We start from the raw sequence: 27,794 nt of genomic DNA, 5'->3' as shown, positions 1-27,794 counted from the left end.
AATAAGGACTACTGGCTGGGTATGGTGGCTCACACCTGTAATCCCAGCACTTTGGGAGACCGAGGCTGAAGGATCCCTTGAGCCTAGGAGTTTGAGACTAGCCTGGACAACATAGTGGGACACTGTCTTTACTAAAACATTTAAAAAATAGCCAGGCATAGTGGTGTGCATCTGTGGTCCCAGCTACTAGGGAGGCTGAGATGAGAGAATCTTTTGAGCCTGGGAGGTAGAGGCTGCAGTGAACCACGATCATATCACTGCACTCCAGCTTAGGCAACAGAGCGAGACCCTATCTCAAAAAAAAAAAAAAAAAAAAAAAAATGCTACTTGCTATATCCCCTAAGGATCAGAAAGATTCTTCAAAAAATCACAGTGAAGGAATTTCACTAGTTATCAATTATTCTCTTCTATCAATGGGTTGAGAAAAACAAAATATAAATTCAATGTAAGGTTCTTTATTCTTATAGAAAAGCATCAAACTCAATGGACATAAAAATAGCATTAACAAAAGAGCAATCAATGGTGATGATAATATTGCAGCACTAAACCCCCATTTGAAATTTAAAAATTGTCCCTGTCTGTCACTGTCTCCTGTCCCAAGTTTGGATTATCTGATCAGTGTTTCCTGTAGCCCAGGGAAACTTACCTTACACTTCTAGATGTTAATCGAAAATCACTTGAAGAAAAAGCTGACAATGCTGAGATAGAAAAATAGATCTAAACCTGGCTTAGAGCATTACAGCTGAAAAGTACTTTAATGTACCCAGATCTTATGACACCAAAGCAGGAAGGGAGCATTGAGACCAGGTGGTCCAGACAGAGTTGGAAAGATATTTCTCAGATACGTGTTTTTTTGTTTTTGTTTTTGTTTTAACAGCCTCTTAGAGTGCTTTTTACATTTTGAATTCATTGGTAACATTTACAAACTAGGGAGATTTTACATAAAGCTCTAGATTTCTGGCTTCTCTTAAAAATTCAGATCCTGCAAAAGGGGATCCACCTTCCCGCAGTAGCAATTGGCTAGAACTGAGAACAGTGTTTCCCTTTAGAAGGGTCTCAGTTCTCCAGTTGACCACAGTCCCTACCTGGTCAGCTTCACTCATTTGTATCAGGGGCCTGGCTTCTGTAGGCGCTGAGTTTGCAATCCCTGATTCTAGTCCAACCCCTTCATTTTGTGGATGATGAAACTGAAGCCCAGGATGAAACGTGCCGGGGACCAAGGAGTTTAGTAAGGTCGGGCCAAGGCCCAGGCACCGTGACCCACTCCCACGGCTCCTTCTCCTGGCTCCCCCAAAAGCAGCCTTGCTCCAGTGAGGGGCTGTGCCTTCCATGCTGAGATACAGAGGTCCATCTGTTTGCAGTGCTCACCTGTGGATGTGGCCCCAGGGAAGCAGGTCAGAGTGAGCCAGCTGATGGTCAGCATGGCCTTGAAGAAGAAGTCCTGCCTCCCAGCAGCTCCCATCCTGGCAGCGTGCTCCCTGAAAGAGAAGCACACAGAGTCAGACATGCAGCCTTGGCAGGCTGGAATCAGTATACAGGGCCGACATGGAGACAAACAGAGCCACATGCACACACACAGACATGGGACAGGCAGTGCCAGAATGGGCACACTCCAGCCAGCCCACACTCCAGTGCAGCATCCTCACCAGTGGCTTCCCCAGCTACCACAACTCAAGGCCGGGCAGATCGGGGCATGAAAATCCTACCGTTGTCCTGCCTGTGTCCTGCAGCTCAGAGACTGAGTGATGGGTGGAATTTCATCCTTGGCACTCAAAACTCCTTCCCCTCCAGAATGAAGCTTTTTTCTTAAGTTAAGAAACAGAGCAGAACAAAAATACTCCCACTGAACATGAGCTGGGAATTAGATTCCACCAACTCGCTGTGTGATCTCAGATGATCTGTTTAATCTCTCTGGATCTCAGTTTTCTAACCTTTAAAATGAGGGTGTGGACTGGCTGATTTCTGACCTTTACATTATCAGTCTATGCTTCTAATCCAGTCCTGGATAATAATATTGGAAACATAAATATAGATGCCCACATGTTATAAGCCCTCTTCTTATCTATCTAGGAGGAAGATGTGGCAAAGATAGCTAATTGTCCCCAATATTCATTTTCTTCTCCTTCCTCGGTAACAGAATCCCTGGTTTTTATCTGGGCACATGGCTACCTAGAATAAAGATTACATTCCTCAGTCTCCCTTGCATTAGTTGTGGCCTTGAAATTCAGCTCTGGCCAATATAGCAGAAGTGTAGTGTTTGAATTCCAGGAAATTCCCTTAAAGGAAGGACAGAGAGACTTTCTTCTCTCCCTTCTCCTTCCTGCTAGCTGGAAGGAAGACGTGATGGCTGGATTTTCAGCAGCTATCTTGGGCCATATAGTAGGAGCCATGCATGCACTGAGGACGCCAATGCAAGCAGAGAAAACTTAGGCCCTGACCCTGTGTAGAACCAAAATAGCCCTAGATGATGGACTCATTTTATTGAGACAGAATTAAGCTATTTTATTTTATTATTTTATTTTATTTTATTTTATTTTATTTTATTTTATTAAGACAGAGTCTTGCTCTGTCACCAGGCTAGAGTGTAGTGGCAGGATCTCAGCTCACTGCAACCTCCACCTCCTGGGTTCCAGCAATTCTCCTGCCTCAGCCTCCCCAGTAGTTGGGATTGCAGGCATGCACCACCACACCTGGCTAATTTTTGTATTTTTAGTAGAGACAGCGTTTCACCATGTTGGCCAGGTTGGTCTCAAACTCCTGACCTCAAGTGATCCCAAAGTGTTGGGATTACAGGCGTGAGCCACCATGCCCGCCTGAATTAAACTTCTAGTTTATTAAACTTCGATTTTATTTAAGCCACTGTTATTTTTTTTTCCTTTTACTCATATAGAAGTTTACTATGGGAATCTGTCTAGGTAAACCTAGAGACAGGAACTTAATAAAGGAAAAGATGTGAGATTTCCTTTTCAGGCTATAATGTCACTTGGAGAGATGTCTTTGTGCAAGCCCTCTGTAGCACACATAGAGAACTTAGACGGGCTTTGGGGGTGGCCAGCTTCAGCTTCTACGCCATCTCCGCAATTCCTCCTCTGAATGTGACTGTAGTTGTGCCCAGGAAAAAACAGATACTCTCCCACACTGAGAAAAGGGCCAAAATCTATCTCACCCGGCCCAGGCTCCTCCCTTTGAACCAGCTCAGCGAAAAGTCTCATCACCCCTGACCTTTCGGTTCAAAGTGAAGCTCTTTGTGCGAGTTCAGTGAGGTGGGACAGGCAAGGGGACTGAAAGGAGCACACTGGGCCCTCTGCCTGGTACCTCCCACACAGGTGTGCTTGGGAGGCCGGGGGAGGGAGGAAACGATACTCCCAGAATCAATGCCGGCCGTATCCTCTTAACAGCCACCCTGCCTGATCCAAGCCTGCTCTGCCGAGAACAACAGGGCCCATTCTAGTCACTTCAGCCAGATTGCTGAAGTCACGCATCACAGCATCTGGGAATGGCTCCTTTCCCATGGCCCCCAGAAGAGAAGTGCTCCATTTCATGCTCCTTGCAATAGAAAGAAGGGAACACCAGGAATAGGAGCATATTATGGTCCTCATGGAAAAGCCAGAACCCTGGTCTCAGGTCTCCACCAGTTTAGAAAAACCAAAGGTATGAGTAGTTTGCTGTCTGCTGCCAAAGGGCCCCAAATCATCATGGCTTCAGAGGAGCCCTTCCTTGGTAAAGGAAGATGACAGACAGCAAGGTTGGAGGTGGCAGGGTATGGGAGGTAGGCTGGGTGGGGGCATCCCTCCTGCCCTAACTCGTTGGGTGACCCTCATTAAGACATTTCCTTCTGTGGACCTCAGACTTCCCAGGTACTGAGTAGGGAGGTTAGTGACATGGACATTGAAGCTCTGACATCTAATTATATCACAGATGATTTCAAAGACCAAAAAAGAGTCACTTTCTGGATAAATACAGAAATAATTCCACATGGAGGAATAATGCTCAGCCCCCTTTTCCTAACATTTGTGAGACCTGCTATGTCTCAGAGCCAGCTGTCTACGCCACTGGGGGCAGAGAGATTGCCCTGCCCAAAGAGGCTAATCCCACATTGCTGAGCAAGGGGTCATCCGTGCCTTCTTGTCCCTGAGTGGCTTCCAGTGCCTGAAGACACATGTCCCAAGAAACATTCCATTGAAGTGAATCCTAAAAGATTCCCAAATTTCCTTGGGAATTCTTTCACCAAGGGAGGACAGCATTCTCCATTGGCCATTAAAAGCTTCCTGGCAACAAGAACTGGGATTCCACTTCTTAGCTGGCAAGATAGTCCTGAAACAGTTTCCAGCTGTTGAAGGCCTCAGAAGAGTGCATGTTAGCTAACAATGCTGGAAGTCTCTGCAGGAAGCTGTTAGCTGGAGACTGGTTGACCGCTGTCCTCACTGGGTTAGAGGCCTGCTCAGAGATCGAGCCATGAGGACCTGAGCTGGCCTCTCCCTTCAAGAGTGCAGCAAACTCCTTCAGCAGAGCCTGTGCAGAAGAAAATGCAGGCACCCTTTTCCGAAAGCCAGCACTTTGGGATATTCCACAAGTCTTCATAATAACAAGCTAAAATTTTCCAGAAGCTTGGCTGCCCCCAAGTCCAACTTCTGCTCAGTCCCCGTGGTTGCTGGACCTCACAGGGTCAAGAGACACAAGAGCAAAAGCAGGGGCAGGAGGCGTTGCTTGCTGGCGTTGCTCTCTGCTTCTCCTCACTGCCATTGCTCACCGGGCACCTGAGTCTCTGCTCTCCCTTCAGGTAGCCCCAGGCCCAGCCGCACCGGAGTCCAGGGCTTGTCACCTGCAGAGCAAGGGGAGACAGGGGAAGAGGAGCCAAGTGTTACAGGAGCCTCCTGAGAGGCTGCAGAGCAACGGCACTCCCACGGCATCCTCAACCTCATGGGGATGAGGATTCCTGCTGCCCAGAGAGGCTACAGAAGCTAGGATCTGTTCTAGGGATTATTGGAAGAAGAGGTAGCAGGAGGTAAGAGAAAGGGTCAGTTTAAGCTGTGAGGCAGGAGGCGAGATGAGACCTGCAGGGTGACCTGGAAGTTCCTGGTATAAGACAGCAGAGGGACAACCATCCCCGTCCCTACCCACCCTGCATGAGGTGATTCTTGCTTTAGGCAAACCTAGGCAAGGTTCAGCTCAGTGACTAGCAGGACGGTGGGGTAGCCAGGAGCATGGGCTCCAGAGTCTTCAATCCCAGCCATGCAGCTCACATGGAGGGTGCCATCTGGCCACTTGTACCCCATTTAAAAGTCTGTAACGCTGGGGTGATGCACTGTAAATACCAGGGTCACTGTGAGAATCAAAAGAGACACTGTGACCCATGGTCAGTGCTCAAGCCATGAGGGCTCTTGATATCAAGGACAGTCCATGGCATGAAAGAAGAGATGGGAGATGGGACCTGAAAATCTGGGTTTGAATTCCAACTCTGGCTCTCATCAGCTGTGTGACCTCCGGCAGCCCATTCAATCTCTCTGTGCCTTCTCATTGTGAACATGGGAATAATAATACTACTGATAACCATGAGTTATCGTTGTGAGGGTCAACTGAGATATACTAACTTGAAAAATGTCAACTCATATATATCACTGGTCTCTGGAGTAGGAGCTTTGGGAGGTACAGAGAGGAACTGGATGTGAATCCTGCCTCTCGAGTATCTTACTGGCAAGAGGAAAGAGAGGCAAGTACACAAGGAACTATACTCCCAAATGGCAAGCTGCTATCTTCTTAGGCAAAGGAAGATAAAGAGATGGTACCATTGACAGGATAGCACAATCTAGACAGTCACTCTTTGCTTCACTTAGCAAAGTTCAAGGGAAATATTTTATTTGAGCCTAATGACTCTGGACACTTCCCTTAAAATGACATATGAGAATATAAGTCAGTTTTTCTCCTGTTGAGAGGTGGCAGGCTTTGGAATCAACCACACCCTTGTGAATTCTCTTGGGCACAGTTTTGTTTATGCTTATATGTCACTTAATGGTTATATATCTGTTACGGGCTGAATTGTGCACTCCCCAAATTCACATGTGGAAATCCTATCCCCCAGCACCTCAGAATGTGACTGTATTTGGAGACAGGACCTTTAAAGAGGTAACTAAGGTAAAATGAGGTCATATGGGTGGGCCCTAATCCAATATGACTGGTGTCCTCATAAGAAGAGGAGACTAAGATGCAGACACAAAGGAGAGACCATGTGAAGAGACAGGGAGAAGACAGCCACCTTCAAGCCAAGGAGAGAGGCTTCAAGCCAAGGAGAGAGGCTTCAGAAGAAGCCAACCCTCCTGACACCTCGATCTCAGACTTCTAGCCTCCAGAACTATGAATAAATACATTTCTGTTGTTGAATTCACCCAGTCCGTGCTACTTTGTTATGGCAGCCCTAGCAAACTAATACAGCATCCTCGAGTAAATCACCTAGCTTTTCTGAAGCTCACAGGTTTCTCACCTGTAATGATAATAGTAATAATTGAAGCAAACACTACCAGGGTCCTGTTAGGTGCGAGGCACTGCTTTATGCACTTTTCATATATTGACTAATTTACTATCTCAAAGCAATACTCTGAGCTAGGTATCATTATTATCTCTAGTTTATGGATGGGGAAACTGAGGCACAAAGTATATAACTTGCCCAAGGACACACAGGAAGTAGGTGACAAAGTTCAAACCTGCCTTTCTTTTCCAGAAGTTGTGCTTCTAAGGATTGAATTATTTGCAGTATAATCTCAGGATCTCAGAATATAGGCGCTGATAGGAATATGAGAGATTATACAGCCAGCGCTTCTCAAACTTCAGTGTGCACCTATGTTTCCCCAGGAAACTTGCTAAGAAATGCAGATTCTGATTCTGTAGGTCTGGGGTGGGGGCTGAGGTGCTGCCAAGGGTTACAGAACTAGTAGGTGGCTTAGTCAGGATTTGAACCCAGGTGGTCTGGCTCCAGAACCCACATTCTGTAAAATGGGAACAATAACACCACTCCCTGCCTATCTCTCACCAAGGCTTACTGGGAAGAGTAAATGCTTGATTTGAGCCATTTCTCTGCCCCTGGTAGACAAAATAATGATCTTGAAATCAAGCCTGGGTGAGCTTGGGGAAGGTGGGCAAGAATCTCCCTCCAGCTTTCTTGTGGTGGTCAGAGAAGCTTCTATGTTTCCCCCTTCCTTTGTGACCTAGGTTTCTTGTTCATGGACTCTTAAATCCATGCCGTGGCTCCTGGAGGACTGGATTGCCTGCACAGGGTCCACTAAGATCCTTTTCTGGCTAAGGACCCAAAAGTCTATCTTTGTGGACAGCAGAAACCACAGAAACAGGAAAGCAGAGCTCAGAGGTCTTGTTCCCACAGGACAGAAATCTTCCCTGACAACTTGTGATGCAGAAACCCTTCTCTGACATTGCCCAGTAAGAGCCCTGTCCTCCTCTCCTGGGTCAGGTAAGGGGCAGCCAAACACGCTGCTCCCCTGCCCCATCGCCTCCATCTGCCACTTGTTCCTCCCCAGGCCCAGCTCTCTCCTGACAGAAAAATGCATCTCTCTGGTCACCTGGTCCTGACACAGTATCCCTAGAGAGAAGAAGGAAATGGGAGACAGAACAATCCAAGCACCCCTCTGGATCACAGATAAACACAGGAAGAGTCCCAAGCCTGGGGAACTTCAGCAGCCCTGAGCTCCCTCCTGCCAGCCCTTTCTCAGAGGGCTTGCCGTGAGCACAGTCTCCTTAGACAGGATGTTTCGGGCTGCTGTGCAGGGACCCCAGGGACAGGGCACCCCAGCCTGCATCCTTGGAGAGAAGCACTTAGAAAACCCTTTGCCTCTGCAGATCAGGGCATCCCAGGATGCTGCAAGAAACATGTTTCTCTGGCATGAGTTACTTTTACCTTTTGAAAACACACCTGCCCAGACTTCTCCCATTGCTGCAAAGACCAAAAACCCCAGAGGCCCTCCAAAGCCTGGTCTGTCTTCCAGAAACTGTGCTTCTAATTCCTAAAAATAAAATAACTTGCAGTTTAGCTTCAGGCTCACAGACAGTAGGAGCTGAAATAAGACACCTATTCCAGCGTGCACTTTCTTATGCCTATCAATGTAGGGGAGGGGACTTGTTCAAATGCAGATTCTGATAGGGCAGGTCTGGGGCAGGGTCTGATTCTGTGTTTCTAACAAGCTCCCAGGGGAGGCTGTTGCTGCTTGTTGGTGGACTATGCTTTAAGCAGCAAGGATCTAGTTCACCCCCACCCTCCCCATTTTACAGATTTGCAAACCGAGGCCCACAGAGTAGAAGAGAATTGCTTATGTTGATTAGGAGCAACTAAATGGAAACCTGAACCAGTATCTGATGGGGGAATTGCTGTCTGAGCTCAAGTTATGGGACACATGTCATCTTCTCTGTCACTCTGCTTGCTTGGGAGGAAGGGCGAGAGAGGGGAGGACTAGACCCATGTATTCCTTCTTCTGTTTCTATTGAGGCAACGCTTCAAATCATTATTTGGATAGTAAACACATGCCTTGGGTACCTTTTATGTATCCATAGAGTCTTTTTTTTTTTTTTTTTTTTTAAGACAGAGTTTTGTTCTTGTTGCCCAGGCTGGAGTGAAATGGTGTGATCTCGGCTCACTGCAATCTCTGCCTCCCGGGTTCATGCCATTCTCCTGCCTCAGCCTCCCAAGTAGCTGGGATTACAGGCATGTGCCACCACACCTGGCTTATTTTATTTATTTATTTATTTATTTATTTTTAAGACAGAGTCTCACTCTGTCACCTAGGCTGGAGGGCAGTGGCGCCATCTCGGCTCACTGCAACCTCTGCCTCCTGGGTTCAAGCAATTCTCTGCCTCAGCCTCCCCAGTAGCTGGGATTACAGGTGCCCACCACCACGCCTGGCTAATTTTTTTGTATTTTCAGTAGAGATGGGGTTTCACCATGTTGGTCAGGCTGGTCTTGAACTCCTGACCTCAAGTGATCCACCTGCCTCGACCTCCCAAAGTGCTGGGATTATAGGCATGAGCCAACGTGCCCAGCCAAGAGTCTTAAATTATCTTTTCCCTAAAAAACATTGATACGGGAAATTTCCAATGGGAAACCACCTACAGAGCCAAAGAGGAGAGATGCTACAGTTCCCTGTGATAACAGAAATTCACCCTCACGGACTCGCCCTATCCCCAAGCATGGCAGAGTGAATCCCATTTGATCCTGCTGTGCCATCAAGTCCAAATCCCTCCTCACCCCACCAATCAGCTGTAGGGGAGGGATGGTTCCAAAGCCTTTGCCAATTGCAGTTGGGAGAAAGGTAGCTCTGAACCTATTTCACATCCTCCTATTCATTCAGCTCACATCGTTAGCCCGTGGGCGGCCACTGCGCTGGTGCTGGGGGAAAAGGAAAGTAAGATCCCCACCCTTAAGGATCCCCCAGTCCCATCCCCCTGTGCAACAGGCACTGAAATCTAAATAACGCATGTGACCCTCCCAGCAAACCAGATATGTCCTAATGAAAAGTCAGACTGTAATTACTCACTTGAGATTTAACGTAAGAATAAATAATTTAGCCACAGTGATAAATCTGGCAGGGTGTCCAAACTTTTGGTTTCCCTGGGCCATATTGGAAGAAGAAGAATTGTCTTGGGCCACACATAAAATACACTAACAGTAGCTGATGAGCTATTAAAAAAAAAAAAAAAAAAAAAAAGGGCTGTGCATAATTTTCATGATATCCACCATCACAGATAAGCAAAAAAGTCCTCACGTTCAAAGGGCTGGACACGGCTGCATGCTGTCCAGTACAGTAGCCATGAATCACATGTGGCTATGTAAATTTAAATTTAATTATAATTAGATAAAATTAAAAATTTAGTTCCTTGGCCGGGCGCGGTGGCTCACGCCTATAATCCCAGCACTTTGGGAGGCCGAGGCTGGTGGGTCACGAGGTCAAGAGATAGAGACCATCCTGGCCAGCATGGTGAAACTCCGTCTCTACTAAAAATACAAACATTAGCTGGGCGTGGTGGTGCGAGCCCGTAGACCCAGCTACCCAGGAGGCTGAGGCAGGAAAATCGCTTGAACCCGGGAGGCAAAGGTTATAGTGAGCCAAGATTGCACCACTGCACTCCAGTCTGGGTGACAGAGCGAGACTCTGTCTCAAAAAAATAAAAATAAAAAAATAAAAAATTTAGTTCCTCAGTTGCACTAGGTACATTTCAAGTCCTCCATAGCTTGTATATGGTTAGGGGCTACTACATTGGACATCACAGGTTGAGGACACATTTATCATTGTAGAGACTTCTATGGAACAGCTCTGAGCCTCAGGACTCAGAGTGGTGTAGAAGGTCCACACTAGAGCTACAATTCAGTTCAGAGTGACAGTTCTCACGGTGGTATTCCCTGAACAGCAGCATCACACTACCTGTTAGAAACACAGATTCTCAGTCCCACTCCAGAGCTACTGACCAAGTGACTCAGAAAAATCTGAGGGTGGGGCCCAGAAAGCCGTCGTAACAAATCCTCCAGGTGATTCTGATATGCGCTTACGTTTGAGAACTGTTAGTTAGAGTATTAACTAAATCTCAAAAAGACACTTGTCAGCCATCAGTTAAGTGTCAACCTCCTAAATATTTCAAAATGTATCAGGCTTTATCACAAGCTAGATCCAAATTTAAGTCTCAGACCTGCCATTTAAGGGCGGTATGTGTAGTTGGCCAGTTACTCAACAATCTAAGCCTCTGTCCGCTCAGTTGTAAAATGGGGGAATAATAGCTGTCTTAGAGGTCTGTTAGATGGGATGAGATGATGTATGCAATGTGTGTAGTACGCGGGCCGGCCCGGATGAAGACTCCATAAAGGTCAGTGTGTCGCCATTACCCAGGGTTACCTCCCGGGCAGTGACGGATGCAGCTGACCGTCAGCCTGGCTTACCACATGGGCTTTTAGGGTAGCATTTTTCACGAATACATTGGTAGAACTGCATCTTCAGATGAGAGTTACATCTAAACAAGAGGTGCTTTCTTGAAAGCTTGCCACAGAGGGCTTTATGCAGGAAACTCATCCCTGTCGGGCAATATGTTTATGACCTGGGGAAAAAACCCAAATATGACCTAATGAGAGTCCCTCACTGGGCTCTGGGCAAAAGTTCTGCCTGGATTATGTGAAGTGTGGCAGATGCACCAAGCCAGAGTCCTGGGGTCCTGGAACAGTAAGCCTTCTAGCAGAGAATTCAGGAGCGGATAAAGGGAGGTTCCTGCTACCTCAGAGGGCCAGGGTATGAGAAGAGGTCATTTCTGCGCGGCAGCCTGGCTCATTGTTTTATTCCAGGGGGCTTTGCTTGTCTCTCACATTCAAGCAAAGCACAGATCCCAAAAGAGGGAAGGGAAAGGGAGAAGAGAGGGGAGAAGAGGGGAGGGGAGAGGAAGGCAAAGGAGAGGACTGGAGAGGAGAGGGATTAAAAGATAAAATATGGCCTTGTTTACCCATCCCAGTATTAAACTCCCACCCTTCTGGGGGATTCCATGAATGAAAACACAACACCTGCTGGGCTAGTGGCTGTGAAAGAGGAGAAAGGGTGATGGAAATGCAGCACATAGGGAGCAGATCTATTCTTAGTCCCACGAACTTCCTCCGGGCCCCCAAAGGCCTTGCCCCATTCTGATGTCTGCTTCCTTGATTTCAATGTTTTTTCTCTTCCAGACCATCCTCCCAGCTGCCATGCTCAAGCTTTTGAAATGCATAATTTGTTTTAATTACAAAATAAAATAATTTCTACCTCCCCTAGAGGGTTCTCCCTGGCCCTAAATTTCCTATCAATTCCTTCACCCTCTGCATCCACATCATAGTCATCAAACCCTTCTTTAAACTTATCTCATTCTGTCTTTAGAGTTCCTGAACATTTTCCACACTGGGCTGCGGGCTCCTTGAGGGCAGGGACTCCGTGAACACATTTTCCTTCCCAACAGACCTTAGTTCAGTAGCTTGGCACACCAAAGCTGCCCAGTCAACATTGGACTGACTGAATGTGTTTGCCAAATGAATCTGGCTATTTGCCGGCTCTGCAACATTCAACTCCTTGTCCAACACCCTCTATCAAACAGGTGGGTGTATTTTGAAGTAGAAATTGGAGACATTAAAATAAGCAGATTTTTAAAAAAATACATCACTCTTTTTTTGTCATTTAAGCATTACCCTCAATTGAGGAAAAAAAGAGTACTTTCCCTGTTAAAGCTTGTTTTGTCTCCCAGCATCATAAAGCTAGAGGGGAAGTCTTGTTACTGATACAGGTGCTCCCAGGCTCACCAAATCCAAGGCCAGCCTGCCCCTCCTACAGTTTGGAGTGACTGGAGGCTGCAGCGAGGAAGGGTCCTGGCCTCTCCCACCAATCCCAGGGCTCTCTGGAGAGGGTGCTGCCCATGATAAAAGGTAAGCCAAGTTCCCAGTTTTCCCTGCCCTCAGTCCCCAGACCGTAGACGCCCATCACCTCTGAGATTCACTTATTCCCATAGGACAGGCCTCTTGCATGATTCCTCCAGGTATTTCTGGGACTCCCCACGGGTGCCTACACGAATTCTGTCCCAGCTCATGCTGCAAATATCCTGGGACTTCACAGCCACAGCCTCTCACTGGGGGTTTAGCTAAGTTCCATCTCCACCCCTGCTCCTCATCCACCTGCTGCTATCTTCGTGCATGGGACATGAGGGATTCTCCCCCAGTCCAGCCCACCCTGGAAGCTGCCTCCTACCTCACAGTGAAAGTGGCCCATCTTATCTGCATGGAGAAGGAGAGTCCATGCTCAGTTACATGTTCCATAGCCAGGTGACCTGGCTTCCATGGTATTAGGGAGGCTGACAGAGAGGTTCATTCAACACACATAGGACCCGGTAATGAATGCTGCTCTGGTAGCTGGGTCGCTCTCCACCTTAAACCTCTCCCGACTGTCCCTCCAGCCCCGACTTTGAGTCTGCATGGCACAGGATGGCTTCTTCCATGATGGGATTCCTCTCTTGGAAGCCTCATTGTCCTTTCCTGAATTTGAGCATCTGTCTGGCCTTCCCAGTCCACCAATGGTCTTTAAACAAGTGAGCCTCATCTGGAAAGACAGTTTAAATTCCACCAGCCCAACCCAGGCTCCTCAGCCTCCTTATAAATCAGTGGATGCAAGTAAGTATTTCAGGAGAGGAGCTGCCACCTGACGTCAAAGACAAGTTGACCCGAGTCCCAACTCTGGCTTCCCCAGGCATCATCCACAAAAGGCTCTGCCAGCTGGCTCTCGTCCAGGCAGGGAAAGTCTGCCAGGGCCAGGGGAGCACAGGAGGCTGCCCCGCCATGAGCCTTTTTATTCCCAGTTCCCTGGGCAAATGCAGTGTGGGCTGGCTCCTCAGAGCCGGCAGCTAAAAGGTCAGGTGATGCCAAGAGCAGCTAGATCACAGAGTTCAAAGACCTCAAAGGTAAGATGAGCCTCTCTTGAGACTCTGAGTCAGAACTTGGAGCTACCCAAGTCTACTCACTGGGCTATACATCTTCCCAGCTGGTTGTGTGCACTGTACTGACTTGGTAAGTGATTGTAGCAATAAACACTTCATCAATTGTATTTGTTAACTGAGAATACTAGCATCAGCAGTTGGCTTGGCGTTTCTTCTGGCCTGAAGTTATTCTATGTGTGCCTACTTGTTTCTGGGGCTCAAGAAAAATTTCTACCAGATGCCCCCTGCCCTCTTCCCATCACCTCCTACCAGGGTCAAGACCCACATCACTCCTCATCTAGGTTATTTAGTGGCCCTTTTTTCCCCATTCTCCCCGCTGGGGCGTTCCTGGCCCAATGTGGGAAGGGAGGCTCATAGTCCCAGGAAGACCTTTGTTTCAAAGAGGAGAAAATCAGTGCTTAAGGAGAGTGAGGATGCCTGAAGAATACAGCAGGTGCCAAGGATCAGCAAAGATGAGCGTAGTGCAGGGTTCATTCATGAAGCACCTTCAGTGCAAAGTTAAGGAGTCTGGATTTTATCCTGAAAGCATGGGTGTGGGGGCACTGGCGGACAGGAGGAGCCAGAGGAGTGAGTCGATGTGTACTTTTAAAAGGTACCACTGCCAGGGACAGGGAGGAGGAATGGGAGGGGAATAGGAGTGCAGCCTGGAGGTCTCTGCTGGAGTTTAATTAATCAATCCGTGTTTATTATTAGTGCCTACTGCACGATGGTTCTAGGCATTGAGACACGGCAGGAAACAACTCAGGAAAAGACCCTGCCCTGGATCAGGTTAGAGCTCACAGTCCAGTTGTCGGAGACAGGGGTTACAGGAGGAAGAATAGAAACCAATAAGCAAGGAAAGGCATCCCACATATGTCTGATCACACAAAGAACTACAGAGAGAAATCAAGCAGAGGAGAGGAAAGCTCTGTGTGATAAGGTGACATTGGAGCAGGCACCGGAAGGAAGAGACAATGGGGTTAGGAGATGCCATGGGAACACACAGGCAGAGGGAACACAGAAAGAGAAGGGTGTGAGGGAATGCAGCAGGCAGGGGCTGGAGCTGTGTGGTGAGGTCAGAGGGCAGAGGGGTCAGCACAGCTAAGGGGTAGGGTAAGTTGAGGGTGATAAGACGTGAACACCCAGGTGGCCGAAACTGGGGTGCAGGCAAGGTGGGGGTGGGAAGGGAGAGAAGGGACATGCGTAGTGTTTGAGGCAGGGCATGCTGTAGAAACGATGCCTTTCTCTGCAGCAGATGCCCACTCAGCTCAGCGCTGCATTGATGACCTGTTAGGTGAGATGGGCATTGAAAATCCCCACCACTGGGTGTGGTGTTTTCAGTGCTGCAATGCTGGCTTAAATAAAGTCCGCAGCAAGCATTGTACCATTCTCATCCCATCCATGGCTTTCACACTAACAACTAATCCTTTTGGAGTGATGCCTCCAGGCACTGCAAGTACATCATCTCAGACTGTGTGGGCCCGACTTACAACTGTCCTTAATATTCTAGTGCCCAGAGAGAAGACAGGTAATGTGATAGGGTCCAAGAAGGCTGGATTCTAGCTAAGTGTGCCACACCATACACACCTGGACGTGAAAGAAGTTCTCAAAACCAGAAGATCCTGGAAAATGTTAGCTGCTATTGGAGTGGTTCTATGTGTGGCTCTGTTTTGTCTGTTCAAACTATTTTTGTATGATAGAAGTGTAAATCTAAAGCACCCACTTTCCAAATTAAATGAAGGAACAGGGGGAATGAAGCACTGGAGAGACTCACCCAGAGGCCTTGAAAGCAGGCGGAGCCAACAACCTGAGCTGGAAAGGTCTAGAAAATGTGTGTGCGTGTCCCCGTGTGTGTATGTGTGTGTGCGTGTGTGCCTGTGTATGAGTGAGAGACAGGGAGAATACTCTGCAGAGCTTGACAAGCAGGCAGATCCACCCTACCCTTTGGGTTCTGACTGTGGATCTGGGGCAGGACTCAGTCATCTGCATGTGCACCCCTGCCAGACACCCTGAAAGATTCTGATGCAGGTAAAACCCTTCTAGAGGTACAGCAGAAAGGGGAAAACGTGTTTACTTCTCTCCACCAACTAAAGGAAAAACTGCTTTTTCCCTCCACTACTCCAATACTTCCGACCACTAAATGTGCAAGGGATTTTCAAACCAAGCAATTCTCCAGTTCTTGGTGCACAATAACTAGGTGCTCTATAATCCATTCGATTCTGATACTGTCTACCTGGAGTTAGCACAGATGCCATGGATTGAGATCTGTGTTTAGACCCAGGGTAGGCCCATCATTGCCTTCCGGCATGTGGACTGTGAACTAGAGGCATCCTTGAAACTGGAAACAAGGGCCTTGTGGGGCAAAGGCCTTCTGACCTGGGCAAAGGCATAGTCTGCTGGGAGCAGCAGGAGAGATGGGACAGGTAGGGCATCATTGCCAGCAAGATGCCTCCTGCTCCCAGAACTAGATGTCTTCAGGAGAGGCAAGATCCAGACATGGGTTTAGAACAAAAGGTGATGAACTGGAACCAGCCTTAATGATTGATGGGAGAAGGTGCTACATTCAAAATGAATGAGGAGCCCACAGAGGATGTTTGTGAGTTTCATCTCCTGCTCCCGAATTCAGCCCCTAGATCTTCCTTTGCAGCCATCTTTCCCTTTACTCTCAGTCCATGTAGCTCAATGGGGGCTGACCCACTCACCTTGCTCCTAAGGTAGATATGTGACCCGGCCTGGCCAATGGATAGATCCATTCCCCTGGCTGCTGTGATTGGTGCAGGGATGTTCAGTTGACCCAAGTCAAAAAACAGGGACATTGGCTGGAACTACTGGGAAAGCTGGATCTCATCCCACGGTGGTTGGCAAGCCTGGAGTTGCTGGGGCCACCCTTGCCTCTATATTGAGAGAGCCTCTCTGAGAGTGAAGCTTGCACAGAGGAATGTGGAGCCTAGAGATGGAGAAAGCTAATACTTGAGCACCAAGACCCAATTATGCCTGAAGCCACTACTATCCCTGGACTTTCAATTGCATGAGCCAACAAAGTTCCTTTTTCATTTAAGCCAGTTTGAATTGTGTTTTTGACATTCACTATGGAAACAACCCTAACTAATAAGAAGCCAAAAGGAGAAGGAAAGATGAAGATTAGTTCTTTTTTTCTTTTTTTTTTGAGATGGAGTTTCGCTCTTGTTGCTCAGGCTGGAGTGCAATGGCGCAACCTTGGCTCACTGAAACCTCTGCCTCCCAGGTTCAAGGGATTCTCCTGCCTCAGCCTCCTGAGTAGCTGGGATTACAGGCATGTGCCACCACGCCCAGCTAATTTTGTATTTTTTTTTTTTTTTTTTTAGTAGAGACCAGGTTTCTCCATGTTGGTCAGGCTGCTCTTGAACTCCCGACCTCAGGTGATCCACCCGCCTTGGCCTCCCAAAGTGCTGGGATTACAGGCGTGAGCCACCAAGCCCAGCCAAAGGTTAATTCTTTCCAAGTCTTTTTGCTCTCATAAAGTGTTTATTTAATTAATGAGGCCTTACATTACTTTATCGGAAAAGAAGACTTATTTTCCTCAATTGTATCGTGTCCCCAAAACATGCAGTTTCCTAGAAAATGTGACCCACATTAGAAAGAATGAAAATCTTTACTACCACTAAGGTTGACGACTATTTCATGAAGGACTATGCAAGAACCACCCACCAGCCTACTCCCCACCTTATCCCAATCCATCTTCCACAGACCCACCAGCATGAATCGTGGCACATTTTTGCTTAAAATCCTCCAAGGGCTTCCCATCACATCAAGAATGAAGTCAGAGCCCTTTATCCAGCCCTGTGTGGCCTGACCCTTCTCCAGCCTCATCTCACGCCAGTCTCCACCCATGCAACATGGGCCTCTCTGTCATTTCCTTGAAGATGCCAAGCTTGATTCTGCCCCAGGGACTTTTCACATGCTGCTCCTACTGCCGGGAATGCTTTCCCTACTCCACTCACCCTCAGGTCCCAGTCTAAAGTCCTGTTCTTACAGATGCTTTTCCTACCATCTTCTTCCCATCTGAAGGTCCCTCCCTCAATACCCTTTGTAGCATCCTGGTTATTTTCTTCACACAGTTTATAATCATATATTCACTAATGAGTTTGCTTATTGTCCATTAACTTCATGACGGGAGGGATTTGGCCGTTGGTGATGCTACTCAGAGTGTGGTCAAGGGACCAGCAACATCAGCATCACCCAAGAGCCTGTTAGAAACCAGAGGTCTTGCCCCAGGCCACTGACTGGCAATCCTCAGTGACTAATGTGCACGGTGAAGTTTGCAAACTTCAACTTCTAAGGGTCCTTCCTCTGCTCTAAGACACCTTCTGCCCTCATCCTTCCCCACCGTGAAAGGAGTCAGAACTGCTAGCTTCTGTGCATCTCTTTCCATTCTCCTTCCTTTCCCCTGGGAAGCATTAATATTAACCAGTAGGGCCAAGAAACACAGAAGATGCCATGAAATTTCCTCAAAGAGCTGGGGGCCCTAGAGGGCTTACATGAGAGCCCTGAGACAGGCGTGCAGCCCATGAATGAGCCCCTTAGGCTTGGACACACAAGAGGCCAATTTGTTGGCACCTGCTGTGCCTGGAAGCCAGGCTGGAATGTCATGAGGCAGGGCCTGGCAGCAGTTCAGAGAGTGCAGCCTTCCTCCAGGGCTCCTGTTCTCAGGCTCACACAAACCCAGGAAGGGCAGAGACAGGGAATGTTTGCACAGCAGATAGACTTTCTCTACTCCTCCCTCTGCCCAGCCAGAGTGGAGTCGAAAGAGCACGCTTGATTTTAGTTCAAGTTTGGGCCAGAGTCCTTCTTTGATCTGAGAGGCTTGTCTTTTCCTGGGTTATTTATTTGTAGAAACCACTCTGGTTTCCTACTACTTCAAATACACCTACAGGAAGCCACTGGCAGGTGGGGTTCTAACGCATAGGCCTGTTTTACTGCCCTGGGTGCCACCGGCTCATTGTGATGGGATCAGTTACCTGGATCCCTGCACGCAGGTGAAATTTACAGCCCTGGGCTATAGAACAAAAGGCCCTGTTCTATGGAAGAAAATGGGTTCTGATAAAGCTAGCTGGGAGGAGAGGCCAGAAACAGGGAGTCCTAAGTTCTAGTCCTGGGAGACCTTGCAGACCTTCCCTGGGCCTCAGTATTCTCTCTGTAAAGTGAGACCCAGGAAAATGCATATTTTAGTGCTTACCCAGGGCCAGGGAGCTGTGACAGAGATATGTAAGGATGACAGTTCCTGACTGCATAATCTCAGCTTGCAATCCTGAGCTCCGGGACCCCTAACTCACCACTAGGGGACCCCAGGGTTCCACATAATCGCTTTCCCCTCCAACCCAACATTTTGCTATGAAAATTTTCAAACACACAGCCAAGTTGAAAGAATCTCACAGTGAACACTAATACAGCGCAACCTAGATGCTACCAGTAACATTTTGCTGTGTTATTGCACATCCATCTATCCATCCAGAAATCAATCTCAGTCTTTGGATGCATTTCACAGTAAATTGAAGACACCACCGTCCACATTTCCCCTTAAACACTTCAGCCTGCATATTATTAACTAGAGTTCCATATTCTTTTTTTCATCTTTTGAGGGAAATTTTACATGTAAATAAAACACACAAACCTAAAATGCACACTTGTTGAGTTTTGACAAATGCATATGTCTCTGAAACCCAGATCCCCAGGAAGGTCCAGAACATTATCATCACCCCAGAAAGTTCCCTCATCCCCTTCCCAGTCAATTCCAACAAGAGGCAACCACTCTTCTAAGTGAGAAATACCAGAAACATTCCATAGATTCACTTTGCCTCTGCTAGGACTTCATGTAAATGGAATGATCCAGTATGTAGACCTTTGTACAAGGTTTCTTTCACTCAGCATGTTTTTGGGATTCACCTACGTTGCTGCGTGTATCAGTAGATAATTTCCTAGAATGGCAAAGAAATATCCAATTGCATTAATATGTTCTACTACACAACTGCCTTACTATGACTGCTTCAGGGAACTCCAATAAAATGGGATTTGGGAGCAAAAAGAAGGCACGGGCTGGGTGCGGTGGCTCACACCTGTAATCCCAGCACTTTGAGAGGCTGAGGCAGGCAGATCTCTTGAGGACAGGAGTTCGAGACTAGCCTGGCCAACATGGCAAAACCCCGTCTCTACTAAAAACGCAAAAATTAGCCAAGTGTGGTGGCATATGCCTATGGTCCCAGCTACTTAGGAGGCCGAGACAGGAGCTGAACCCAGGAGGCAGGAGCTTGAACCCAGGAGGCAGAAGTTGCAGTAAGCCGAGATTGTGCCACTGCACTCCAGCCTGGGAACAGTGAGATTCCATCTCAAAAAAGAAAAAGAAAAAAAAAAAGAAGGCACAACTTTGCTACCAAAATGCAGTGAGAACGAGCTGTGTTTGCCACTGTCCTTCTCCAACCCAACAAGATGCTTTGGAGGCAGGTGTCCTCGGCTCAGTTCCCAGTTCCACCACTCATCTGCTGTGTGCAAGTTCTGGTACCTCCCTGTTCTGCAGCTTCTTCATCTGAAAGATGCTGGTGACAACAGGACCTTCCTCAAACAGCAGTTTTGAGGAAGAGTGAGGTAAGCATGTGTTCCATAAATGTTACTATATGTTGGTGAGGAGGAGCTTTGACTTTTATTTTTATTTATTTATTTTTTGAGATGGTGTCTCACTCTGTCTCAAAGAGCTTCAGTGCAGTGGCATGATCACATCTCACTGCAGCCTCAAACCCCTGTACTCAAGCGATCCTTCCATCTCAGCCTCCTGAGTGGCTAGGACTACAGGCACACACCACCATGCCGAGCTAATTTTTTAATTTGTTTATTCTCACTATATCATGTTGCCCAGGCTGGTCTTGAACTCCTGGACTGAAGTGACCCTCCTGCCTTGGCCTCCCAAAGGGCTGGGATTACAGGCATGAGCCACCATAGACATAGTTTGACCCCTGCATGTGCCACTTAGTGGCTCTCCAGGTCTGGGAAATTTCTGTAGGTTTTTAAAAAATAGGTATGGCTTCATTATATTTTACAACATTATCTCGTGGATTTATTTTTCTTCTTCCTGGTTTTCTCCTTTCCCTCCCCTGGACTTCCCTTTGCATTTTTAGGCTAAGATTCCTGTCCAGCTTATAAGGCTATTAAGTATCTTCTGCCTAATTGAGGTTTCGAGAGGATTCAAAGAGATAACATATACAAAATGCTTAGGAAAGCACCCGGTTTGCAGTTAACTCTCTTACATAAAAGTTGTTTTCCATTGTTAGCTGTGTTCTTCAAAAGGGCAGAGCAGAGACTGATTTGCTGAAAACAAATGTGGATGCTCAAGAAATACTTTTGAAAGAGTCTTGCCCTGAGAAGTCAGGACACCAGGCTCACAGGTCAGCCTTGCGTTCCCTGCCCTACAGATGCTGTTAAAAATGGAATTCAAGGGAGCAACTGCAAATTGCCTGAAGCATCTCCTGGGCCTTCAGCCTGGTCTCCCAGGAGCTGCAGCCCACGCTTGGTTTATAGCCAGGAGAAGTTGCCAGGCAGGGAGAAGAGCCCCCGCCTCAGGCTCTGGCTACATTTGCAGAGCTGAGCTGTGGCCCAGGATGCTGGCCTAGGTTCAGCTCTAGTCGGCCGTGTTGCCTAAGATCTTCCAGAGGCTTCAGTTGGAAAAAGTTATTCCTTGATTTTCTCCATAAAATGAGAGAAAGTGGTCCTGGCAGAGAGAGGAGGTAGCACTGTCATCTCAGGGCAGGCCTCGCTGGCTCACTGAGGGCCTGCAGAGGCCCAGGGGACAGTGCCTGGTTGGAATCTGAACACAGATCTCTCTGACTCCAGCTTGTTCCTGCCTCTGTCAGTTTGCTTCTGGGTATTACATTTGGAAGTTGTGCTTCCAGCACCTGGGTCCAAGGAATAACCTTAAAAACCATCAAGACCATGACTTGCCCCAAGGTCCCATAACAAAGGTTCAAAGCAAGGTCTCAATTCAACTCAATGCTCGTGCATCACATATTAGGTTGAACAATACAAAATCGTCCATGTCTTGATCTATAAAAGTGTCTGTTCTATGCCATTCAACCTATATGTTTATTCAGCCCTTCTTATGTATACACCATTGTCCTTAAGTCTGGGAAGTGGGGTTGTGGGAGCAGAGAGATGAGAAAACAATGCTCGCCCTTAGAGCTTTGTTCTAGAGCCCTTGGAATCTAATCTCTCTGTTTTGATCTTCTCTCTCAAGTAGTCCTACCTCTTACTATGAGATCCATGCCATTTGAATTGGGTCAATCCCCTTCTTAGGGCTTCAAAGACCACCATATTGTAAGGCTTCCCAAATCTCTGCCTTGAGCCAGGGTCTCCACTTTATTCCAGAGCCCTCTCTGTGATCTGCCCTTTCACAAAATGGACCTCCTAGAGTCACGCTTGTTCAGCAAGATTTCTGACTCCCAGACCAAACAGACTGGACCAGAGGCACAAAGGACCAAAGCTGGGCTGATTATTTTTCTCCTGGTTCCAGTCCCTTCTTGTGGCCTGGCTTTATTCCTGCCTTTGAAGCTAGGAGACACTTCCTATGTCCTTATCATAAATCCAAACCCCATGCTTTTTCCCCCTTTCCATTTGACTAAATGTAGCTCAACTTGGTTTCTCTTACTTGCAACCAAAAGTCTTAGTTCTTCAGCCCATACATGAGTGATCTGACTTTTTTCTCCCAGGGTCTTAAATGGGCATTGGAACTCTCAGCCACAACAAACACTTTTCTGCATAGATTTCTACCCTATTCTCAATGTCTCTCCTGTGCTAACAGTACCATCTCTGGTGGCCAGGACTTTGTAAGAACAGAGGAAGTCATTCTCCTGACTCACCTGGTATCCCAGGGCTGGACAGGAGTGAGCTGTGCAGGCTTGAAGGACTCATGATGATGGTACATGTGGGTGTGGGCCACCGGGACATTTTGCCCCTCAGCTATTCAGGCGCCTATTGGGAGCTACTTTCGTGTATTTACCATTCAATCCATGTTGGAACAAAGACAAGCTGAAAATCAAATAAACGCCTTCCAGACACTTAACACTGCACACACTTGATCTTCCTCCTCCTTCAGGACTGAAAATGAGATAAGCACCACCTTACCTGGCTGTTCTCCAGGGTCCTGGCATAAAAGAGGAAAAGGGAGGGGGTGAGACTATCCCTCAAAGTATGTTGGGACATGAAAGCAGAGGCATAAACCCTTCTTTGAATGGGAAGAAATGATATATATATATATATATTTTAAACCACACTTCAGTATGAAAGAAGATGATGGCAGAGGAAATGTCAGTAAGCTGAGTCAGAATGTTTCCGATGCCATAAAAGCAAATGCTGTCTTCGATACGCAACTATTAAAAGTAACAGCAAAAATGCAATTACTTTTGCACCAACCTAGAATAATATTGTTGCTCCTACTGGTTAGTAATCGTACCTCTCCACTTAAAAAACACACACACACACACATTGGAAGTAGCCATGGAATCCAAAAAGGTTCTGATTCTGATGTAAATGTTACACTTCAAGGGCCTTCTGTGTGCCAGGTATCAGGCTATCTGCTTACTACATGGTTTAACTCCCACCACATCTCAGAGGTTAAGTGATTTGTCCAAATTCACATAATCAGCAAGTGGTACTTCTGTTCCAGGGTCCCAGTTATCAGAATTTCAAGCCACTGCATTTTCTTACTACTCTGCTGTTCCAAGGAACAAACAGTTCCATCAGAAGACAGCAGTGAACTCTCAATCAAGCACTCCTTCCTGCCCTGCAAAGTTTGCCTCCTCTCACTCTTGCTCTTGAACTCAACCTGTCCCCCTTGAAGTTCTACCCACAGTCTTCTACTTCCTCATCATCTCTTCAGTGCAGGAGGACCTCTCTATCCTGACATTCACGGTGGCCTCCTGATGGTCAGCCCATCTCCAGTCTCCTCCTCCTTCCAGTCCATCGCCTACACTGCTGCCAGGATAGTCTTTCTCAAAGGCAAATCTTGTATTTTACACCCTTCCAAAACCCGTGTTGCTGTATGAGGTCCCTCAAGAAGTGGCCCCTAGATATCTACTCAACCTCACCTGTTCTCTCGCTTCATGCCCCACGCCACCTTCTAACTTGCACTCTGGCCACGCTAGTATCACCAGATGACCCCCTGCCCACCCAATGTCCAACGTGAGCTCATGGTCTGTGCCTTTTATCACATTGCTGTTTCTGCTGGAAGGCTCTTCTCCAGCACCAATGCCTGGAGGAAATCTACTACCCATCAAGCCTTTAATAAATTTCCAAGAAGAATGAATCACTCTTTCTTCCTTATTTCCCACCTCTATTCAGCATAGGTCTCTTATTATTATAGAATTTTATTACGTGGATTTCCCATGCTAGAACATGAACTACTGCAGGGCAGGGAACCTTATTTTCTTCCCTTTTCTATCTGTGATCGAGGGCCTGGCCTAGAATAGGGATTCAGTAAAGGCTTGTTGGATGAATCACAGAATCAATGCTCAACGGATCAATGAACAAATGACTCACGTTAACTCTAAAAAGAACCTCACCTAGAGAGGGATTAGATTTGTTAGCCAATCACTGGCCACGTCCCTGTCTCCTGTTCACCCTTTGTTTGCTCCCTGGCCCTGCTGTGGAGTTGCGGTGACCCCAGGATTGTCTGCCCGCCTCCCCTCCTCTATGCCCTGCCCCTCCCCCTCCCACATAGTCACTCCAGGGACTCCCATGAGGGCTAGCACCACCCTGGCACTGGCCCCTGCCAACAGGTCCACAGGCGAATGCCTGACTCAAGCCAGACCAATGAGTTGCTTCCCAGGATCCTGGGCTTGGAGATAGAGAGAGTCTGAAGTCAGTCTCATTGCTGTGGTGAAAGTTACTCAGTACCAGTCAGCAGCCCCATCAGCTGCCCTGTTCCCTGTTGGCACTGGAGCCCTGCAGCCCTGCTTTCAGCCATCCCTGAGCCTGCCTCCCCCAAAGATGTTTCCAGAATTTCGTTTCTCAATCCTACCTTGGATTCTCTGCACCTTCACCTTCTCTGTTGGCTTGGAGCTGGGTTTCTGTCACTGACAATCCCAGAGCCCTGATGAGTAAGGGGGTGAGCTGACAGACCTGGGAGAAAACTGAGCCAGGCTATAGCTGAGTCCATGGGGATCACTGCAGTGAAAAGGAACCCCCTTCCCTCCACACCTTCAACTTTAGGGAGCAGCCAAGTCCCTAACAACATGGCTTCTCCTCACCCACCCTACAGGACATGTCTCCTTGGGAAAATAACAAGAAGATGATGGCTGGGCATGATGCCTCACACCTGTAATCCCAGCACTTTGGGTGGCCAAGGCAGGATCACTTGAAGCCAGGAGTTTGAGATCAGCCTGGCCAACATGGTGAAACCCTATCGCTACTAAAAATACAAAAAAATTAGCTAGGCATGGTGGCACATGTTTATAATCCCGGCTACTTGGGAGGCTGAGACATGAGAATCACTCGAACCTGGAAGGTGAAGGTTGCATTGAACTGAGATTGCGCTACTGCACTCCAGCCCAGGCGACAGAGTGGGACTCTATCTCAAAAAAAAGAAGATGACAATAAAGAAGCTGCCACCACTCTGTCCTTCTACACATGCCCAAAACCCCTGACTAGGAATCACTCCCCGGCCAGCTCCTGCCAAAGACACCCCTCCGACCCCTCCTATGTGCATCTCCCACCTCTCCCACCCCTGACCCTGACATTTACCTGCTCTGCCCATCCCTTGCCTGGACAGCCATAACAGCCTCCTCTCCCTGAACACCGCTTTGCCAATGGAACCTTCCCAAACACATATTCACTATGCTCCAGTCTTGTTCTAAAGCTTGCGGTGCCGCCCTCTCCCCACCACCACTGCTTACAAACTCTTGATGGCTTAGCAGAGGGTGGCCCTTACCTAACTCATTACACCTTGGGCCAACTCATCTCTAGCGTGTATCAGGCGCAGTGGGCCATGCATTGTCTCTTGGGTCATCCTTGAGCATCTCTGTCTCTCTGCCTTCACTTGCTCAGCTCCCCTGCCTGGAATCCCTTCCCACCCATTCGGGTATTTCACTTCCTTTAGTATATTTCAATCTGGCCTCATTTTTGAGAACCTCCCTGATAACATCAATTTGACAGCTGACTTCCTAGTTAACCTACTTGCTTACTCTCTCTCTCTCTCTCTCTCTGGTGGTCATTCTGCTCAACCACACAGGACATTTAGATTAAGAGTAGCCTCATCCACCTCATTTGTCCAGCACACGAGTAACTGGAACTGGGCCTAAGGAGTGAACTGGCCCAAGAACTCTCAGGTCACTGGCAGAGTTGGTAACCGATCCCACGGCGTGAAGTGGGTGAGCAAGAGGGAGGAGGCCAGGGTGACTCAGAGGTTTGTGGCTGGAGTAGAGAGTAGGCTCCTCGCCAAGGCAATGGTGAGCAGATTTCCCAGCTGGCTGGAAGTTCCTGCTGAATTGGAAATGCTTTCAGGTGGCCCGTGTAGAGGCGCAGTGGGCAGTTGCATAGGTGAGTCCGGAGATCAAGAGAGAGACATGGACTCTAGACATATTTTAAAGAGATTGGCCAGGCACAGTGGCTCATTCACCTATAATCCCAGCACTTTGGGAGGCCAAGGCAGCACTTGAGGTCAGGAGTTCGAGACCAGCCTGGCCAACATAGTGAAACCCCATCTCTACAAAAAAATAGCCAGGTGTGGTGATGCACGCCTGTAATCCCAGCTACTTGGGTGGCTGAGGTGGGAGGATCACTTTAACCTGGGAAGCAGAGGTTGCAATGAGCCAAGATAGCACCACTGCACTCCAGCCTGGGCAACAGAGCAAGGGTCTATCTCTCTCAAAAAAAAAAAAAAAAAATTTCTAAAGAGATCCCTGAAGCCAAGGGGTGTGTGTGTGTGTGTGTGTGTGTGTGTGTGTGTGTGTGCGCGCGCGCGTGCGCGCGCATGCGCTCATCAGAGAACACACTGACCGTGAGGAGGTTGAGGCCTGAGTTCTGGGAGTGCAGAAAAGATTCATCTGGAGTGACCCTGCAAGGTCCATTTAGCCCCTCTTAGGCAGCTGCACCCCACATTGCAGGGCTGGCCCTACTTTCAGAAGCTGGGGAAACTGGTTTCTTGGGTGCAGCTTCCTGCACCCCTTCTTTCCGCCTGGGAACCCCTTCTCATCTATGGGCAGGCAGTGCCCCAGGACATCAAGAGATGGCTTCCTTCCTTTCTTGCTGATGCTCCTTGGAAGAATAACCCCAAGAGAGATCCTCCATAAATGGGACGATGTGAACTGAACTTCAGCCCTCTCCCTAGAAATGCCAGCCACTGCATGAGTTCAAGAAGAAAAGGCCCCACAGGCTTGGGGCTTGGCCTGCTGAAGCTCTGTCCTTCCCCACAGCTTTTCCTGAGCCACAGGTCTATAAATGTATTACAAGGTGTTGAGTAGATTGTCTGAGGCCAACCCGAGGTGTCAGAGCATGGAACAGGAACAGTTGAGGGGCGGCTGTCCAGAACTAAATCTCTCATCAGTCCGTTTCCCAGAACTGTGGAGCGTGAGTGGCTTCCCTATAGGAAAAAGGCTGGTGGAGGCCAGGTGACGAGGCCAGATAGGAGGAGTCCATGCAGCTTGTGGAGGCCAGAATAAGAATACGCTACCTCAGCCCTTCCAGACCTCAGTCTCCTGCAGGGGTCTCTCTCAGATGTTTTTCCAGGCTTTCTGATAAATTACCCAATTTCTGTTTCATCTGGGTCATCTCCTTCTTAAAGTTCTGAAGATCATTATCTCCATTCAACCTGCCACATTTTGCTACAGAACTGTGTCCCACTCTTGAGGATAAAGTCCTCTTTGTCCCTGCAGAAGGCATTGAGGAGGAGATGCACATGCTGGAGAGCTGTGCATCGTGACTTCACCGTCTCTGGAAATCATGGAAGGAATCTCAGGAAGAGTCGAGCATCTCCACGGCTCACTGTTTCACCTTCTGCTCCTGGCTCCTCCTGGGTGGGCAGGGACACTGATTTCCATCTGCTACCTGGCCAGCAAGCATCCTGCCACCCACAGCGCCCTTCTGCACTTTGACATTCTGAAGAAACCCACGGTTTTGCCAGAATGAAAGAAGATGGTCCCAGCATCAGCCTTCTGAGCCCATGGAGTGAGGATCTATTTTCTCAGTAGCCTTGCTGGCCACCACCCTTGGTGACTAGGACCATCACACAGGCACAAATTGCAGCTCTTTGTCAAAGACATCTTGCTAGAGCAGATGAAATACCTGAAATATTGGATTCTGGGGGTCCTACTCCCAGG

The 27,794-nt window shown here is 47.9% G+C and overlaps 1 protein-coding gene across 2 annotated transcripts in view; it reads right to left on the bottom strand.

Moving 5' to 3' along the window:
* CEMIP (cell migration inducing hyaluronidase 1) overlaps positions 1 to 27,794 on the bottom strand; it is a 172,192-nt gene that overhangs the window by 76,248 nt on the left and 68,150 nt on the right. The window contains exons 1-2 of one of the 2 annotated variants that reach the window (XM_016927282.4): positions 1,707 to 1,805; positions 1,369 to 1,478 (exon numbers count right to left, since the gene is read on the bottom strand). In XM_016927282.4, coding sequence (XP_016782771.1) covers positions 1,369 to 1,462 — 94 coding nt within the window. In that variant the 5' untranslated portion in view covers positions 1,463 to 1,478; positions 1,707 to 1,805. Of the gene's footprint in view, positions 1 to 1,368; positions 1,479 to 1,706; positions 1,806 to 27,794 lie in introns of those variants that run through there. The other variant, XM_001156578.7, reaches the window with a different exon arrangement.

Source organism: Pan troglodytes, chromosome 16, assembly GCF_028858775.2.
Source record: "Pan troglodytes isolate AG18354 chromosome 16, NHGRI_mPanTro3-v2.0_pri, whole genome shotgun sequence".
NCBI lineage: Eukaryota > Metazoa > Chordata > Mammalia > Primates > Hominidae > Pan > Pan troglodytes.
The sequence above is the reverse complement of the archived record's forward strand: the minus strand, read 5'-3'. Positions and strand labels throughout refer to the sequence as shown.